Here is an 18404-nt window from a genome sequence, read left to right as displayed (position 1 = left end):
GTTTTCCAAAGTCATACCATTTCTTGAACGGATACTGACCAGACTCCGACCTCTCGCGCGCGATCCGGAGATTCTTGAGATCCTCTCGCGCGGCTTTCTCGCACTCCGAAGTTATCCGAGTTAATGCGGTATAAGCCTCAGTCAGTTCACCGTGTTTCAGATTAGGAAGATTGAAAACACAGACAGAAACGGGAGAAGTAAAAAAAATAACGTACCATAACTATAGGGAGTAAACTCTTTGAGATATAATGCAAGCTATAAAAGAAGAGGAAGAAAGGAAACAAAAACTTACCCACCAATCACCAAAACTTGATCAGCCGTTGAGAAACCCGAACCAAGCCATCACTAATGTGTGCCTCTCATTTTTTGTTTCTTTTCTTTTTCTTCTCTTCCTGCGTCGTCGCGTGCTGCTGCTGTTGCTGCGGTTATCAACATCCGGGCGTCCGGCGTGCAGATAAAATCCTGGATACCCTGGGCGAGGGCACCTTCGGCAGGGTGGTGAAAGTCAAGGATATTGAGATGTAAGTATATGGACTGGGATTGTGGTCGTGTAAAAACTCTTCTCAATTGAAGATGCTATCCGTTCAAAAAAACATCATCGATCAAACTTTTACACGAACTAAGCTTATTGAAGTAGAGTATAGTGTTCAAAAAAGTCCTTCCAACCCCGAGGGCCTCAGAAACGTTGTAGACTTTGTAATGATCCCAAATACAATGTAGATCTGAAGTCCTAATCGTTCTGAGCGTTTATACAATCTTTGTATCTCCCAAAACTCTGGAGGTGTCGACTACATGAAAGACAACTACTATGAAGATTTCAAAACCTTGTCAATTGAATCAAAGAGGTCTTCTAGTTGCTTGCTTGACTCTCATAATTTCGTATATTATCGACTATCGAATCTCCAAAGAAAGAGAGCCCTTCAGAGTTCAACAATGACTTTAATACCTTACAAAACCAAGAATGCTACGAAAATATTAAGCTTTTCAGGATTGAAAAACGAATACGTCGGGAACATTCGAGACCCTGGGGGGACTTCCCAGGTTTTCGTAGTTTTGACCATCATGAAGATCTGAAATCCAGAAATAAGCCAAGAATCTCTGAAAATCGTTGGAGACTTTCGATATTGAAACACAAATTCGTCGAGAACTGTCTGACAAAGACATGCCACCTAAAACAGCTTGGTTATTCGGAGGACCATCAAACTGCCAAAAACATTCAGAGCACGGTTCTAATACCCGAACGAATCTAAGGACTTCGGAGATCTTAGGGCGGCTTTTTAGGTTCATATAGATCCGAAAAACTCATGAAGTTCAGGAAACATGAAAACTTTTGAAGACTACGACGATCACGTCGGGAATTCTGTCTAGCTTGTATTGTGTATGTTACCACAACTTGGTTATTTGAGGGACTATAAAGTTTCTGAAACCATGTAGGACTTCGGAAGCCTAGGGATGACTTCCTAGATTCTCGTTATTGTAGCCTTCGAAGACATTCAAAATTGCAAGACGACCACATTGAAGTCTAGCTGTCAAAGGCGAGTTACTAAACGCAATTTGGCTATTGGGGGGCTATTGGGGACTATAAAGCTTCCTGAAACTTGCAGGGCATGGGTCTGATAACTTAAAAAGAATTTAAGAGTTACAGAGGCCTAATTTCTCGTTATCTTGAATATCATGGAACTTAGAAGCCTAGAAAAAACGATAGCGATAGCGCATGATGGACGCAGTTGCTCTGTGTGAGCATATGAACGACACAGTGGTATAGCAAAGCATTAAGAAGGTGATGAATGAGTGCACTTAGGAAGCGATTGGCCATTGAGAACCAGTAAGAACTTTTGAAACAACCTAATAGACTTCCAAGTCTCAGAGTTTGACGACGGTTTTTGTGTACATCCCAAAACTCTGGAGACTACGAAGACATGTCGGAAATTGTCTTGGTTATTCGGAGAACTTCTAAACTTCAAGAGACTTTAAGAGACTAGATTTTTGTGCTCTGGTAACCTAAACGAATCCAAGAACCCCGGAGACCTTGGGATGACTTCCTAAATCCTCGTAATTTTGATTACCATGAAGGTCAGGAAGTTTGATTTCTGTAGACTTCCGATGCTTTTGGTGACTGTGCAATGCTTGCTACTCTATGAAATACTCCGAAGTTACCGAAATGTGTGAAACCGTTAGAGAATGGTTTGGAAAACTGTCAAGATTTCCAAAGTAAGAATAATCTGAAGAATTCTAAATTCTCTTGTCGAGTGTGTTCAGATTGATTTCGAAAACGATTCTGAGGATAGCTCGAACAGAACAGGTTTACAAACAGTTTTCTAGGTCATGATGACTTAGAAATGATACCAACCGTATTGAGAATCCTCTGAGTCTCTGAAATGTCTCAACAGGCCTTGAATCTCTGTAAAATCTTGAGACTTTCGGAGTGCTGGTGCTATCTAAACTTGTGAAGTCTCTGAAATCTTGAAAACCTTGAGACATTTTTTAAAATAACAAGACAATTGCGTCGAAGATTAGCATTGGTAGGATGGGGGGTTATCATAGGAAGCTGAAAGAAACTCAACCTATTGCTCATGACGATGCAGAAAATTATGAAGAAGACTGACTGATGCTGAAGACAACTGACGGACCATGTTTCAGCTTCAGTGTTTTCAAGAGGCCTCGAATCTCCGGAAAGTCAAACTCGAAACTCTAGGAGCTCTACGATGAGTAGTACTTTTCTGGTTGTGGACTGTTAAGCTCTCAATTTTTACGATTAGTGCGTACAAAAATCTTACGAAGCTCGAAAATCCATAGAATATGTGAAGCTTCTAAGGACGGAATAAATCTAAAATTCTAAAGGAATAATGGAAAATGAAACTCAATGTCGTCAACGTTATTTCCAATTGAAGAAATTAACTCCAATTGGGCAAACTTTTCACAGCAGAATATATTCTATATTCTCTATATTCTATATTTATTTGGATGGAGACGAACACCCGAGTTATGCGTACGGACAGAATCTTCTTTATATATAAAAAGAGAACCTTTGGTTTCTATAAGATGTTTGTCTTCGTTTAAAGCTGGTTTACAAGAAAAGGTCCTAAAAAGAAAAAAAAGGTCGACATGAAAAATTATACTTATATACGAAGGGTAAAATTGGGAAATAGTTTTCAAAACCAATGAGACTTTAGGGATTCGTCAGTGCTATTCACAGCACTGGAGTAATTAACAATACTTCGAGAATTGTAGACTTGAAGATTTGAAATTTGAAGATTCAAAACTACAAGACTTGAAAACTTGAAGACTTGAAGACTTAAAGACTTGAAGGCTTGCAGACTTGAAAACTTGAAGAATTGAAGAACTGAAGAAATGAAGAATTCAAAGAATTGACTTCAATACTTCAAGACGTCAAGATGTCAATACTTCAAGACGTCAAGATGTCAATACTTCAAGACGTCAAGATGTCAAGATTTCAAAACTTTAAGACATCAGAATTTCAAAACATTAAGATTTTGAGACTCCAAGAGTTCAAGACATCGAGATTTAGATACTTCATACATGAAAAGTTGAAGACTTGAAGAATTGGAGAATTGGAGAATTACAGAATTAGAGAATTAAAGAATTGGAAAATTAAAGTATTGAAGAATTGAAGAATAAAAAAAATTGACGAATTGAAAGATTGAAGAATTGAATAATTAAAGATTTGAAGAGTTGAAGTATTGAAGAATTAAAGACATGAAGACATGACTTGAATATTTGAAGGCTGTAAGGATATGATGAAATGAAGATTTGAGAATTTGATGACTTGAAGACTTGTAGACTTGAAGACTTGAACATTTCAAAACTTTAAGACTTGATGTCTTTCAAACTTCAATACTTCATGATTTCATTACTTCAAAACTTCAAGACTTCAAGATTATTTATGAGACTGCGTTGAAGTTGGCTTGTCAAGATTATCATAGACATACTGAGGAAGCTGAAGTAGGCTAAAAAATCGGGGTAAACTAAATTCTTAGAGATTTTCCAAATATTTTGTTGGTTTAGAATAGCGCCTATTGCTCATGACAATGTTGGAGATCACAAAGAAGACTGGCGGATCGGAATCTTTCGAATCTCTGAGAAGCATATCTTGAGATTCTAGGAACTTCACGAATGATGAGGGCCTTTTAAATTGTGAAGACTGTCGAACGCTTGATTGAAAGTTAGAAATAAATGGCTCATTTTTTTCAATATCTCGTGCTTAAAAATATATGGAGTATGAGATCATTTTAGAGATGCGAAGCAAATTTTTCTATGTGCGCTCTAAAATTTGGGATCGGATTTGAAATAATTTCAAAGATTATTGCACTTTTTATGATGGGTTTTGGGTCGGTTTGGAGTTGGAATTCATTCATAGTTTCATGGCTTTCCAAAACTACATTTATCGATCTTAAACAATCGATTGTTATGTAGTTCCCACAAAGCTTCAGCTAGAGATTGCATCTCAATCGCATAGTCTATATGTCATAGTTACATCTGTTGCCAATGGACTCCAAAGGATGGATGTTCAGAGCTTTGTGGGTCTCCGCAGTTTGTAGAATCTTCACGAGATTCACGAGAACTCTTGAACCCAACACTTATACAACCAAAACATTTGTGCCGTTGAAATCTGTGTGAGGGCAATGACTCTTCAAACCTTTCTAAAAGGGGTTTTAGGTGTAAAAAAAAGATATGAAAGCCTCTAAGCCGTAGACACAATCTCTGGCAATTAACAGTTGTGAAAGACTCAGAATATCATGATTATCATACAATTTTCGAGTCATGCGCTTAACCCAACAATGATCTAGGGAAAAAATCTGAGGAGTTTTCTTTAAATTAAGACAAAAATACTGTCTGATATCTCTTTGAAGAGATCGAAGAGTTGCTGAAGAGCCTTAGACCTTCTGACAGTTGACCAGAATTTCGGCGCTATTCAAAACTGTGTGAAAGCCAGAACTCCCTAAATCTTCCAATACCTTCAAAATTGCTTCGATAATTTCCTGGCTTCGGATGTCCAAACTCTTAAGGCTTGGGCATAATCTGTGATGATTCAAAGCTCTAAAAGATTCCAAATCATGCGCCTATCACAACTAAAATCTAGAGAATCTTTACAAAATCGTTCAATCTTTCAATTCTATTCAATCTACGCGTTTGGAAGATTCGCCAGCTTCGGAGAGAAGGGTTCCCAGGACTTGAGATGTTTTATGAACATAATAATGAATCCAAATTTTCATAGTTCTCACCGAATTCTGAGTAATCGAATTTTCTTTGAATTCTCAGAGATTACGTCCGAGTTCTAGAGGCTCCCAGTAAATCTTCGACGACATTTAGAAAGTCTCCAAAGGTTTAGGGAGTTATAGTTCTCACACAGTTTCGGACAGTGATGAAGTGGTTAGGAGAATTAAGGCTCTCTCTATGAGCTCTTCGTTGAGAAAGCTCCAGAGAGCCAAAAAGTTCTAAACATCCATTCTTAGAATTACTATGGTAACTACCGACTATGACTATGGCGTACAGACTAATAAACGATGTTAATTCGTACTTTAATATGTTCCTAAAAATCGTAATCCTACGTTCAAAAATAATTATCACAAATTGACCAACAAGACCAAAAGAGAAGTCGGCCAACATTTGTTTGCGTGCGGACACAGTTGCTTCGACGTCAAAAATGAAAGAGTTCTCGTATCGGATTGTTACTGGGAATGGAAGGTGAATCTATTAAAATTAACTTAAAAGTGGGCATATCCTAAGGTTTCCTTTTCCAAAACATCAAATGAAACCGACAAACGGTACGCTTCTGTTGCAGGAAATGGCCTGAAACACCTGGGGGCGGCGGCACATTTTGTGTCCATTTTTGTATTATAATCAGCGCACATTCAAATCGATTACGCCGAATGAAAATGATCATTTCGTCCCGCAGTGAAATGAAAAAAACACAACACTTGTTTGAAGTATTCATAAATTCCATCCCAACAATGGCGATGGCTATCCTTCTGCTAGGAACAGGTTATTTCTGTCCATTTCGTCCATTTCGACAATCAAAAACCTTGACGAAATTGGACAGCACTACAAGTTTCCGTTTTCGATAGATTTCACCTTTTTGGGTTACCTGCTTTGGATGGAGAAAATGTGTGCTATAAATCAAATTTCGCGCACCGGAGGATTAATCAATGAATGTTATCAACTATTTTTTTTTTCGCTCTTTCCTTCATATCCGCAGGGACCACACGATGGCACTGAAGGTGATCAAGAACGTCGAGAAGTATCGGGAGGCAGCAAAGCTGGAGATCAACGCGCTCGAGAAAATCGCCGAGAAGGATCCCATCTTCCAACAGTACGTTGTCACCTTTTGATCCGATTGTCGCATCTCATTTTAACACGAACGTTTTGCTTGTCTCTGCTTTCAGCTTATGCGTCAAAATGCTGGACTGGTTCGACTTTCACGGCCACATGTGCATCGCCTTCGAAATGCTGGGGCTCAGTGTTTTCGACTTTCTGGTGAGTCTCGGTTCTTTGGTTGGCTACGAAAACCTAACGACTTTTTTTTTGTTTCGCGCAGAGAGAAAACAACTACGAACCGTACCCGATGGACCATGTCCGGCATATGGCTTACCAGCTTTGCTATGCGGTCAAATTCCTGCACGACAACAAGCTCACCCACACCGATCTCAAGCCGGAGAACATACTGTTTGTGGATTCGGAGTACACCACGACGTTCAACTCCAGAAAGGTAGTTTCAGCAGCCTGCTCACATAACCCTTGTCTTCGAGTCTAATTTTTGTTTCTTCCACCTTCTCCAGAATCGTGAGGTTCGCCGTGTCAAGTGCACCGATATTCGTCTGATTGATTTCGGTAGTGCCACGTTTGACCACGAGCACCACAGTACGATCGTGTCCACTCGTCACTACCGGGCGCCGGAAGTAATACTGGAGCTGGGCTGGTCGCAACCGTGCGACGTCTGGTCGATAGGGTAAGATGGACGTCACTTTTTCTAGCCGTAAATCTCAACATATAACCTCCATTCGAAAACAGTTGTATCATGTTCGAGCTGTATCTGGGCATTACGCTATTCCAAACTCACGACAATAGAGAGCATCTTGCTATGATGGAGCGTATACTGGGTACAATTCCATACCGAATGGCCAGGTAAGCTCAAAGCGATCCAATCAGCGGCGATATGAGTTGAGAATGCTTTGCTCCGTTTTAGAAAAACCCGCACCAAATATTTCCACCACGGCAAGCTGGACTGGGACGAGAAGTCTTCCGCTGGGCGGTACGTACGTGACCACTGCAAACCACTGCACCGGTACGTGCTGGCGGAGACGCCCGACCACCTGCAGCTGTTCGACATCATCCGGCGTATGCTGGAGTATGATCCGGCCAACAGGATTGCGCTGAGTAAGTATCGCTGGTGCAACCGGCATACCATGGGAGTAACACCGGCACCCTCAATTTGTTAGTAAATATACTTGACACCAGCTGAACCAGTTTGAATGTGGCCGCCAAATGGGATGTATTCTAATTCTAGATGTCGTTATCGAATATGGTTTGAATCGCTCAACTGATTCCGGAGATATGGTCTGAACAAGTTCCGGTGAACATGGAATATGTAAAAGAAAGGAATTTGAGATTATGCAAATTTATCTTGCGGCACTTCAAACCACACCACAATTCAGTTACTAGTTCGATGGAATTCAGGTCCTAGTTTTAAGCTAACCACCTTTCACGAAACGTGATCCTGTAACATAGACCTGGGGATTCCAAAGTCTTGGAAGCACGTTTGACAGAAACTTCACCAACGATCGTCTCTTTTGCAAGGGTGAGGTTCTCCTGGGACCCACTCTCACAATGTAATTTTCTTGGGTGCTGCGAGCCATCTGAAATAGATGGAAAATATGTCCCAATAACCTTCAACTAACGTGAAATCAGGCCGAGCTTGCTCCACTCAAAGGGTGACGGTCTTAGCCCATCAGCATACATCTTTTAAGCAGACTATTCCTTATAAGTTGTTGCTTTAACTTAACTCAACTCGAATCCCAGTGATAGCTAACAATCCAGGGGACAAACTGTAGAACAACGAAAAACGATTTGAAACCTCGATCAAGAATGAAAGCTTAAATTCCACTCCCGAAAAGTACATCTGGTTGCGCATCATCGGCACTCGCGTTTGTTTTGATTAATATTTTAACATTTGACCAATCACGGTGGGTTGGATTTGAATTGAAACGTCCACAATAAAAAAAAATTCTAACGTGTACAGTGTTCAAAAACAGTTAATTAGAGTTTTGTAGTAAAACTCAAGTGGTGCCGGTCTTACCCCCATTTCCCCTAATATCAAATGGTGTCCCTTGTGGGCTGGAAGTGACGAGGAGAAAAAAAACAAAAACAAAAAATAAAATTTTCAAAAAAAGATTTGAAGGAAAAACTAAAAAAAAAGTATCGATACGGGATTACGCAGAAAAGTGCGGAACTCCAATCGGCATGATTAAACATTTCAAAGGAACGCAACTCGCTGAAGACATATAAGAAGCGAAAATATCCCAAACGCAACAAAATTCAGGCAATCTCCGTGAAATTTCGTGTCCGTAAGCCTCACGATGAAATTTAGAGCCAACGTAAAATGTGTATCACCATGGATGATAAAACCTACGTTAAGCTGGACTACAAAACTCTTCCTGGGGACAACTTTACATTGTGAAGCTGAGAACAGAAGTCCTGATCGCGGATGATTATGGATGTGAAAAATTGGAGAAGAAAGTGCTAGTTTGGCAAGTAACTTATCAATATGCCATTTAATCATCTTCGTTTTATTATTCGGGAATATGATCGGCAATATTTACCGGAAGGAATGTCTCCAAAAGCGTGTATTATTCCTCATTCTTAAGTACGTAAGCCGGACACTATTCTTGCCTGATTTGGCATCAGGTCACTATGCGCGATCGATTTTACCGACCTTTACCTTTTTTTTGTAATTTTGAGACTTCGATGAATAAACGGCTGCGGGAGAAGTCAAGGAGGTGCTGATTTTCAGCAGTTCACCAGAAAAACAGAAGCAGAAAAAAAATCCAAAAAGCAGATAAGCAAAAAGTGTTAAAAACAGAAAAGTAGAAAATTGAAAAAGCAGAAAACCAGAAAAAAAAACAGAAAAGAAGAAAATAGTAAATCAGGAAATCAGAAAATCATAAATTTGAAATTGAAAAACCGCAAAATAAAAAATCGAGAAATCAGAAAAGCATAATCGAAAAATCAAAAGATTGGAAATGGGAAAATCGATCAATAAACAAATCAAAATATCAAAGAAATTGAGAAATAAAAAATCAGAGAAATCAAAAATTTGGAATATTTGAAAAAACGAGTTTCGAACATTCGAAAATTGGAAAATCGGAAATTTGAAGACTCAAACAAATTCAAAAAGAGAAAAAAAAATATGAAATCAAAATTAGAAAAATTAGGAAATCTAAATCGAAAACAGAAAATAAAAAAAAGAACGACTAATATTCAAATATTTCGATTATTCGAAAAAACGGAACATCAAAAATTTTAAAATCTAAAAAGTTGGAACATTGAAAGATTACGAAATCGTAAAATCGAACAAACGAATATAAAATAAATAAAAAAAATCGAAAAATCAAGAAACTGAAAAATAATAACAATAATACAAAGATTAAAAACTAAAAAATTAAAGAATTCGGAAAATTGAAAACATCAAACAATTAAAAATCAAAAAGTCGAAAAATCAAAAGATACTAAAATAAAAAAAAAATCATAAATTCGAAAATTTTAACTTTTCGAATTATAGAATTATAAAAAATTGAAGATTTGCAAATTCGAAGAAGCTGAGAAACCAAAAAAAAGTTTAAAAAATAAATATAAACTTAAAAATTTATAGAATGAAATATTGAAAAACTCTTCAAAACGAGTGTTGAAAAATATAAAGATAAAAAAAATCAATCATTCAAAAATTCAAAAAACTGGAGAAAGCAAATATTCAAAAATTAGAAAACCGAGAAAATCAAATAAAAAAAATTGAAAAATCAAAAAATCAAGTGAACAAAATATCAAAACTTTGAAAATCGAAAAGTTCTAAAATCCAAAAATTTGAAAATTTGAAAAAACCAAAAAAATAAAAAAAAACAAAAAATAGAAAAATTGGGAAAATAGAAGAAAGAATAATCGACAATAATCGAAATATCGGGTAATTAAATAATCGATAATGAAAAAATCCAAATATCGAATAATAAAAAAATCAATAAATACAAAAAAAAAAATCGAATTCGAAAAATTCGAAAATTTGAGAAAACATGAACAATAAAAAAATAGAAAAGACACAAAATCAATAAGTCGTAAAATTTAAAAATTGTAAAATCGTAAAATCGTGAAATCGAATAACCGCATATGAAATAAATAAAAATATTGAAAAATTGAAAAGTAAAATAAAAAAATCAATATATTGAAAAATAAACAAAATAATCAGAAATTCGAAAATACAAATGTTTGAAAATTTAAAAATTCAAGTTTTAAAAAGGGTCATTCCGAACAATGACACGAAGCTAGGGTGATTAGCTCTCCCGAAATTTCAACAAATGAAACAAGAGGTGTTGATAACATGAAAGTAGAGGTCAAGAACAGAAAAAAATGAAAAAAAATCACAAGAAAAGACTATACAATACAATATTTTTAATTCACATCTTTTCTTTCCTCCCTTACAGGTGAAGCCCTGCGGCATCCGTTCTTCGCGAAGCTCCCGCTGGCCCAGCGCCTGCACGAAAAATGTAATGAGAATTCCGTCTCGGCCAGCAGTAGCCGGGAGCGTTCCCACAGTTTGTCGAGATGAAATTCGGAACGATTTGATTATTATTAATTAATAATATTACGGTTATTAGTGTGAAGATTGTAGTGAAGAGGGTATAGAATCAGGAGCAGATCGGAACCAGAATCTTTCGACCAGGAATACTTTCTCACAACACAGCATCGCAACACGCACACATTCGTATTAAATTCCAAACATAAAGTTTTCAATATTTATTTCAGTGTCGTTTGGCATTTGGCCCAAAAATTCTCTAGGAAAACACAAAACTCGCCTAAAAATTTATTGAGAAAATTTTTGAACCTGAGCCGCCAGGATCAATAATTAGTGTTAGTTGTGAGAGCAGAGCAAGCTTTGATTGATATTTTTTTAGGTTCTTATATAATTTGGCAGTGGGAAAGTGTGTCATCCCATTGCGTCGAACAATCGTTGAGATAAAAATGCTTTGAATTTTTAACTGAAAAAAAAATCTAAAATGATTTGTGAGTCTTGTGGGCCGGACGAATATCATATTGGTTTCATAAGTGACGTTCGTGTTGTTGTTTGTTTGGCTGTGAGAACGTTTCATTTCGTGTGCGCGCGCGGTTTCATTTACACATGTTAGGCGAAAGGATCCTTCCAATTTGGAACAATCAAAACTCGAATGGGTAATGAAAGTGGTAATATTATTAATAGCTACAACAACGACGGCGACGACGACGAACAGGGCGAGAAGAATAATAATAATCAAATCGTTAGAAGACAAAACAAAAAAAAACAAAGCAAAGAGAGATCTAGGCGTATTTTAAGTAGTGAAGTAACACATGAAAAAAACTTAACCGAAATGCAAATGCAAGGAAAACTATTAACCACAACAGTTGTGTATATGTGTGCGGCTAGGGCAAATTGTCTAAGTTTATTTTTTTTTCTTTGTCTCATAAGTAGTAGTGTTAGGCAACAGTAGGTAGTAGAAGTAGTAGTAGTGGTGGAACAAGTGAGACAGCACCAATCTTTTAGTCGAAGTGCTCATATGTGTTGTATTCAATTCAGGTTTTTGATTCAGGGTCGTGTGTGCGTGTGTGTAATTGCATGTAATTGTGGTGTAACCGCCAGACAGCCACCGACCGACTGAGAAAGGTTCGTGAGAATGTTGTGTAGGATAGAAGGGGGAAAGTTACAATAGAAGAGACGAATATGCGACCGCGATGGCGCTCAATAACTAACCCAAAACAGCGATCATTCTTGCGCGGAACTGATCATGAGACTAATTGAGGTGGAAACAAATGGTAACAAATGCTCATCGGTTATCCCTATAGTCAATGTTTTAGATATTACTTTGTGTGTAAGATTGTGTGTGTATGTGTGGGGGCAAAAGCGCGGATTACAACTCATCCGGCCGCTCGTTGTGAATAACCCTTCGAAAATCTTCAATCAATATCTCTCTTTGCCTCTCTCTCTCCCTCGAGCTCTGTTCGAGCCAGCGTCATTCTCATACAAAACTCTGATCACCTATTTCAGACCGTCTCGCCGCTCAAAAAGCAACACAACAAGCTAAGCAGTCCAAAAAGGTTCCCGGCAAACTGACACGGTCACAATCGCTCGCGATCAACTTTCCATCGCTGTTGATACGCTGATAGTGCGCGAGTCATGCGCACGCACACGCAAACCCAAAACACGTGAATGAACCACACAAACACACACGCATACCAGCTGACAATATTTTTCCCTCCCACTCAAGCTGCTCTTTTTTGTGCATTCTTTTGTAGAAACACGTCCAACTCTTCCCAACCACAACTCTCTTAGAATAAATTCATCTCTCCTCTTGCACATTGTCCCAATGCGCTGCGCGTGTGTTGTCGAGATTATAAGTGATTTTAGCGTTAAGAAGATTCGTTTCGTTTTCAACATCTCTATTTTGCCGTTTACACACCCCCGCCACTCCCTCCCGCCCCATAATTAAGATAGAAAAAAAAGTCACTTCGCCGCACGCAAATCTACCCATCTCTAACTAGATGGCAGCACGCACGCGTGCAAGCGCGCCCGCTAGCTGTCACAACAAACAATCGTTACAACAAGACAAATTCAGGGTAAAGAGTAATAGGCACAAGCAGTGGCAAGTGCGTAGTGCGATGCGCCGTGGTGTGGGATTCGACGAAGAAATGGAATTGGAAAAAAGTGTGTATATGAACTGCAACAAAAAAATACTGATGTAATTAATTAATCAATAGGAGAGGTCGTAAACACACACAAACACAATGATGATGGCGGCTGACTCTGGTGTGTGTGTCCTCTGGTTAGCGATAATCATCGTTACTATTATCATTATTATTATTACAATTATAAACTATTATTATTTCCTAACCCCTTCCCTCCCTTTCTCGCTCCCTCTCAGTTATGCAGAGAAAATACATAATGATCGATCCCCATTTTCCTTTTAAAACAAGCTGATATATGCTACATTAGAAGAAGAAGAAGAAGAAGAAGAAGAAGAAGAAGAAAAAGATGAAGTAACAAAAGGTCGCCACTTAGGAAAACTTAGGAAGGTGTAAATTATGATGAACATAAAGACGTGTAGTAGGAAGCGACAGGGAGGCGCGCTAGAAGGAGCACCGATTTGTACAGGTGTGAAGCAGGGCCCAAAACTCGAGTCAAGGCCCGAGTCCCGTCGAGAAGAAAACAGTTGAATGAATAAATAAATGAATGTTAAACTGAGACAGTAACGTGTGAATGTTGGGTGCTAGTGATATATCACGTTCTTTGTTTCATCAAAAATCGAATGGTTATCACATTGTCTATTATTGTAATGATGACTTCAAGCCGCTTATGATATTAACGCTTGTATTAAAAAAATGGATTTTGAACTTGAACAATTTGATTTTTGAATTTGAACAATTTTTCATGCGTTCACCTTAACACCTGGCGATGAGAACACTTGTGCATCGTCAAATCGTAGTAACCTATGGGTAACCCAACAAAATTTGGCAGCGCTATAAGTTAAACTGCGGAAGTTATGACGAAAACAGTGAAGCAAGCAACTTCTGGAGAAGAATAAGAGCATTGAACGGGAGCCTGGTTCCGGTAGTCTGACGGTGCTATGCGATCGTAAACTGCAGCTGAAGCTAAAGCAGAAGACGGAGGGAAAGGTGGCTACGTCGTTCCGGGCCTTGTGCTGGAGGTCGGAGCAACGGGCCAGACAGTGAACAGTGAACCTAGCGGAGATGGACATCATCACGCGGAAACGTAAGTTAAGGCTGGCCGTTTCGAAACAGCCCAAAAACCCAAAAACAAAGGCTGAAAGTGATGGAGAATGGAATGATTTTTTTCCGGCGAAGCGGAATGTCGAGAGGTTTTTGACGCTGGATGGCAACGATTGGTAGGGAATCAGGAACTCCGCTGACAATAATCCCACAAAACCGGAGCATGTCATTTAATCGAAATCTTGATAGTAGTCTCAGTTCATAGAAATAATGCTTCCGCTGCACTTGATAATGGTCAATATAACTTGTGACCGCTTGTTTTGTTATGACCAAACTTGCAAAACTGCTTCTCCTAAATTTGCGACCTCTAATTTGACAACCTTGAAAGGGATCCAATGTTAATGAAATTTTTCAGGTGATTATTGGTGCTTAAAATATCAATGTTCATTAAAAAACAAATTTACAAAAAAAATATCAAAAATTAAAAGATCCCGATTTTTTTTGAGTACAAAGAATCGATCCGAAAATTCGAAAATTGGAAAGGAAAAGATCGCCCTCTCAACGTAGTATTACTTGCGTCATTTTTATTAGCAGTTAGTTGAGATCTCTATGCCAAATAACACGCCTTGAATGCATTTTGAGTGGCAAGCTCCAGCATACGCGTGACCACAGTGCAAGTCGGAGGAAAATTTCTTTGATGGAAAACTCCTCTGACCAGAGCGAGGATCGAGCCCGAACCCCCGGCATGTTAGGTGTGACGCTAACCACTCGGCCAGGAGAGCACCACTGGTTACAGTACATCCCCTCGCTAGTTCTGTCTCTGTCAGCATTTGTATAGAAGTAAATCGTAGGAGAACATTATGATGACATTATGTTTAAAAAAATATGTTAAATGGTCTTTGATGAGAAAAAACGATGTATACTGGAAAACAAATCTACAAAACAGTTTTTTAAAATCGAAAAAATTGAAAGCATAAAAAATCGATTTTCTCGGATACAAAAAATCGATCCAAAAAATCGGAAATCGGAATGGTAGGTTGGTTCTTTGTTTTTAAGAGGCTTTAAACTTTGCAGTTCTTTCGACTATAAAACTCGGAATGGAAAAGATCGATATTTTAAAAATCGATCCGAGATCGCCCAATCCTTTGTTGGGCTTTTTTTAACAAGAAATCGGATAGTTACCTTTCAAACGTCTATTGGCGTTCTTGAGGGAGAACCTTGCTGGAGTTGCTGTTAATTTTTCATTTTTTTTTCATAGAATTCTGAAAATAGAGAGGATAGAGTATTTTTGACCAGTGAGGTGCAAACTATTTCGAAAATAGTAGTTAATGTAAGTGAATACAGGAGGCTAAATGTCTTAAAATTGAGGATTTTTTACGATACTGCGTTGTAGTACACTGAGAAATTAAGTTCAAGCTATTTTATGAAAAACACAGTAGAATAAATGGATTTTATTTAAATCCACTCCGGAATGGTCTAAGATTCAAAGTAGCATTAGTAAAAAACTTCCTGTTCACACAGATGAAAACATTTCGCTTGGTGAGTGAAAAATGATTGAAGGAATTAAAATAAATTAGATAAACAGGTGGAGCAAAGATTATGTGCCAATCATGAATCATCAGGTGCATTGTTTTGCAGAAGTGGAAAACAAATTTCTAGGGTGTGAGGAATTCGTAAAGTTGACTGATTATATTTAGTATCTGCCTGGTAATACCGCACCAGTCGAAAGGATTTGTTCTATGATGAACAATATGTGGACAACGAAAAAGTAACGATTCAATATTGGAACCGTTAAACTATGATAGTTGTCAAACAGAAAAAGGATCTGGAATGTGACAAATTTTATTATATTCCATAAATCATAATCTTCTTTGCAAAGTCGCAAAGCGCTCATCAGCTCGTCTCGTCTTCTGGAATAGGGCCCTATGAGTGGAGTGGAATGGAAAATTGTCGTAATAGAGAATGTTATGTTTTAGTAAAAAGAAGCGATAATGTGTCGTTATAGGGAAAGGTCGTTTAAGAGAAACGTCGCAATAAAGAAAATAATTTCTATGCGATTTTGAAGGGACCTTTGGACATGTCATTATAGAGAGATTTGTCACTATACAGATTGTCGTTCTAGAGAGCTTTGACTGTATATACAGCCATTCCATGCCAAACCGATATAGTGGTTCTCAGATTTTCGTGAAAAGTGGTAGTTTTGTTCTTTATCGCAGAACATCAGACCCGTATTTTTTTATTTTTGCAGTAGGGTGACCATTTCCATTTTAGGGTTGTCCGCAAAATCTTTTTTTCTCTTTTTTCCAAAAATTACTTTTTTCAAAAATTCATAACTTTTGAACTACTAAACCGGTTCAGATGATCGACATATAAAATTAAAGCCAATCTGGCTTTTTTCGAAAAAGTACCACACCTGCAGAAAATTATGTTCTCGTTACTATTCATGGTCTCGGGACCAATGGCGCTTTTTTTTCTAATATTTTTTTCTGAAAAACTGAGGATTTTTTAACATAACATATCTCGAAACCATAGAGGCGTTTTTTCGTTTTTGAGTTATGATTTTTCAAAGTTAACCAATGGTTCAAAAAATCATTTTTCACTTTCTTTGCAAAAATGACCTTTTTCAAAAAATTATTACTTTTGACATACTGGACCGATTCAGATAATCGATATATCAAATTAAAGCCAATTAGCCAGCCTTTTGGAAAAATGACACATTTGCCAATAAATTGAATTCTAGTCGCATACGTCACTTTAGAGGCGAATGAACTGCAAAGTTTAAAGCCTCTTAAAAACAAAGAAGAAGAAGATACATCCACAGCCCTATTCTGTATTCCGATGGATTTCCATTTCGTTCGAAATCGTTATTCCGTTCGAGTTATAATTTCGCATACCCTGTTTCGAACGATTTGCCCATTTGATGTTCGAAGAGAAACAGATCGAACGAAATGCAAAAACAACTCGAACGAAATACAGAATGGAATTTTATCAAGTCGTTCGAAATATTTCGAATCGATCGAAATTCAGAATAAGGGAAGACTGAAAACATGTTAACTTTGAAAAATCACAACTTAAAAACGAAACATAACAGATCTCTGATTTTTGGATATGTTATGTAAAAAAAACTCAGCTTTCAAGAAAATAATATAGCATCCTTTGTCACGAAACCATGTAAACTATAAAAAAAATTAATACAATAAATAATTACGAAATCAAAATCCATTTTTTTCGCAAGTTTAGTTTTTTTCAAAAAAGACCATCCAATTGGCTTAATTTTATGTATCGATCATCTGAAACGGTCCAGTAGATCAAAAGCTATGAATTTTTGTGTTGGAAAAAAGAGGAAAAAAATGATTTTTCGAACTCTCGGTTAACTTTGAAACATCATGACTCAAAAAGGAGAAAAAAAATGCCTCTCTGGTTTCGACATATGTTATGTGAAAAATCCTCAATAAAATAATATTTATTCCAATGTGTTCTACAGTGATGTTTTTAGTTCAATTGAAATTTGCGGAATTTACGTTGCTATGAATCGAAAATGCATCCTCAAATGGAATGACACATTTCTTTTCATTTATTGTTATAGAGACTTTAAACTACAAAGTTAATTCGTTTGATCCCAGAACTGCATAACTCAAGAACTAATCAAGCAAAGAGAACCAAATTTGGTATATGAGGGTTTTAAAGGGCAATGAATGTTTCCAAGGTGGTTCGACACTCGTCCCCCTCTCTAAATGAGGTGAAAATTTTGGGAAGACTCTGAAGGAAAGTGAGAAAATTCGGAAATTTCAATTCCCATGTGTTTTACAATAGTGACAATTGTTGTTAGTCCATTTGATGTTTGCGCTAACGAAATTGATTTTTGTTCGAAAGTGGAAATGGATTTTAATGTGATAAAACGCACTCCTATATCTTCTTTTATCTATATGAATAAAAATGGAATGGATAAGAGCAAAACTCGAGGAAGGATATTATAATGCGGGTTTTGGTAGAAATACTAGAAATATTTTATAGTTAAAGGGTAGGTTAAGGGTCGATTAGAAGATCAATCAATGAATAGTTCTGCGTTTGGACCCATGAACGTGCGCTTCAACGTGAATATTTGAAGGTGTCCCGAGACGAGTCCCGTTTTCAATCATGAATTATTTGGTCGGCCTAGATCTATCCGATATAAGGCCGATGTTGGACCGACAAATTATCTGATGTTTGGCCAACATCTTGATTACACATAGTTCGTCAAGCGTAACTCCGCCTGTCGGTACACGCGTGAAAGTAAGCACGAACAGAACTCGATACAGAATATCTAACGAATTGGTACTATACCGCCAAATTAATATTAACACCTGACTGAAAGTCGGGAATGGAAAATCCCTCCAACGAACTAGAAAATTTCCTCGCCGATAACAGAACCGAACACGGCAAAA

General features: G+C 37.5%; 1 protein-coding gene across 8 annotated transcripts in view; it reads left to right on the top strand.

Moving 5' to 3' along the window:
- The window catches only part of LOC129762119 (uncharacterized), a 57960-nt gene extending 44463 nt beyond the window's left edge, over positions 1-13497 (top strand). For all 8 annotated transcript variants that reach the window (XM_055760105.1, XM_055760103.1, XM_055760102.1 and 5 more), the window contains 9 exons: positions 455-521; positions 6218-6331; positions 6405-6495; positions 6557-6727; positions 6798-6967; positions 7030-7143; positions 7205-7395; positions 10707-10769; positions 12302-13497. In XM_055760105.1, coding sequence (XP_055616080.1) covers positions 455-521; positions 6218-6331; positions 6405-6495; positions 6557-6727; positions 6798-6967; positions 7030-7143; positions 7205-7395; positions 10707-10769; positions 12302-12417 — 1097 coding nt within the window. In that variant the 3' untranslated portion in view covers positions 12418-13497. The remainder of the gene's footprint in view (positions 1-454; positions 522-6217; positions 6332-6404; positions 6496-6556; positions 6728-6797; positions 6968-7029; positions 7144-7204; positions 7396-10706; positions 10770-12301) is intronic.
- The last annotated feature ends 4907 nt before the right edge of the window (positions 13498-18404 follow it).

This window comes from Toxorhynchites rutilus, chromosome 1, assembly GCF_029784135.1.
Source record: "Toxorhynchites rutilus septentrionalis strain SRP chromosome 1, ASM2978413v1, whole genome shotgun sequence".
Lineage (NCBI taxonomy): Eukaryota > Metazoa > Arthropoda > Insecta > Diptera > Culicidae > Toxorhynchites > Toxorhynchites rutilus.
Note: the sequence above shows the minus strand (reverse complement) of the source record. Positions and strands in the feature narration are given on the sequence as shown.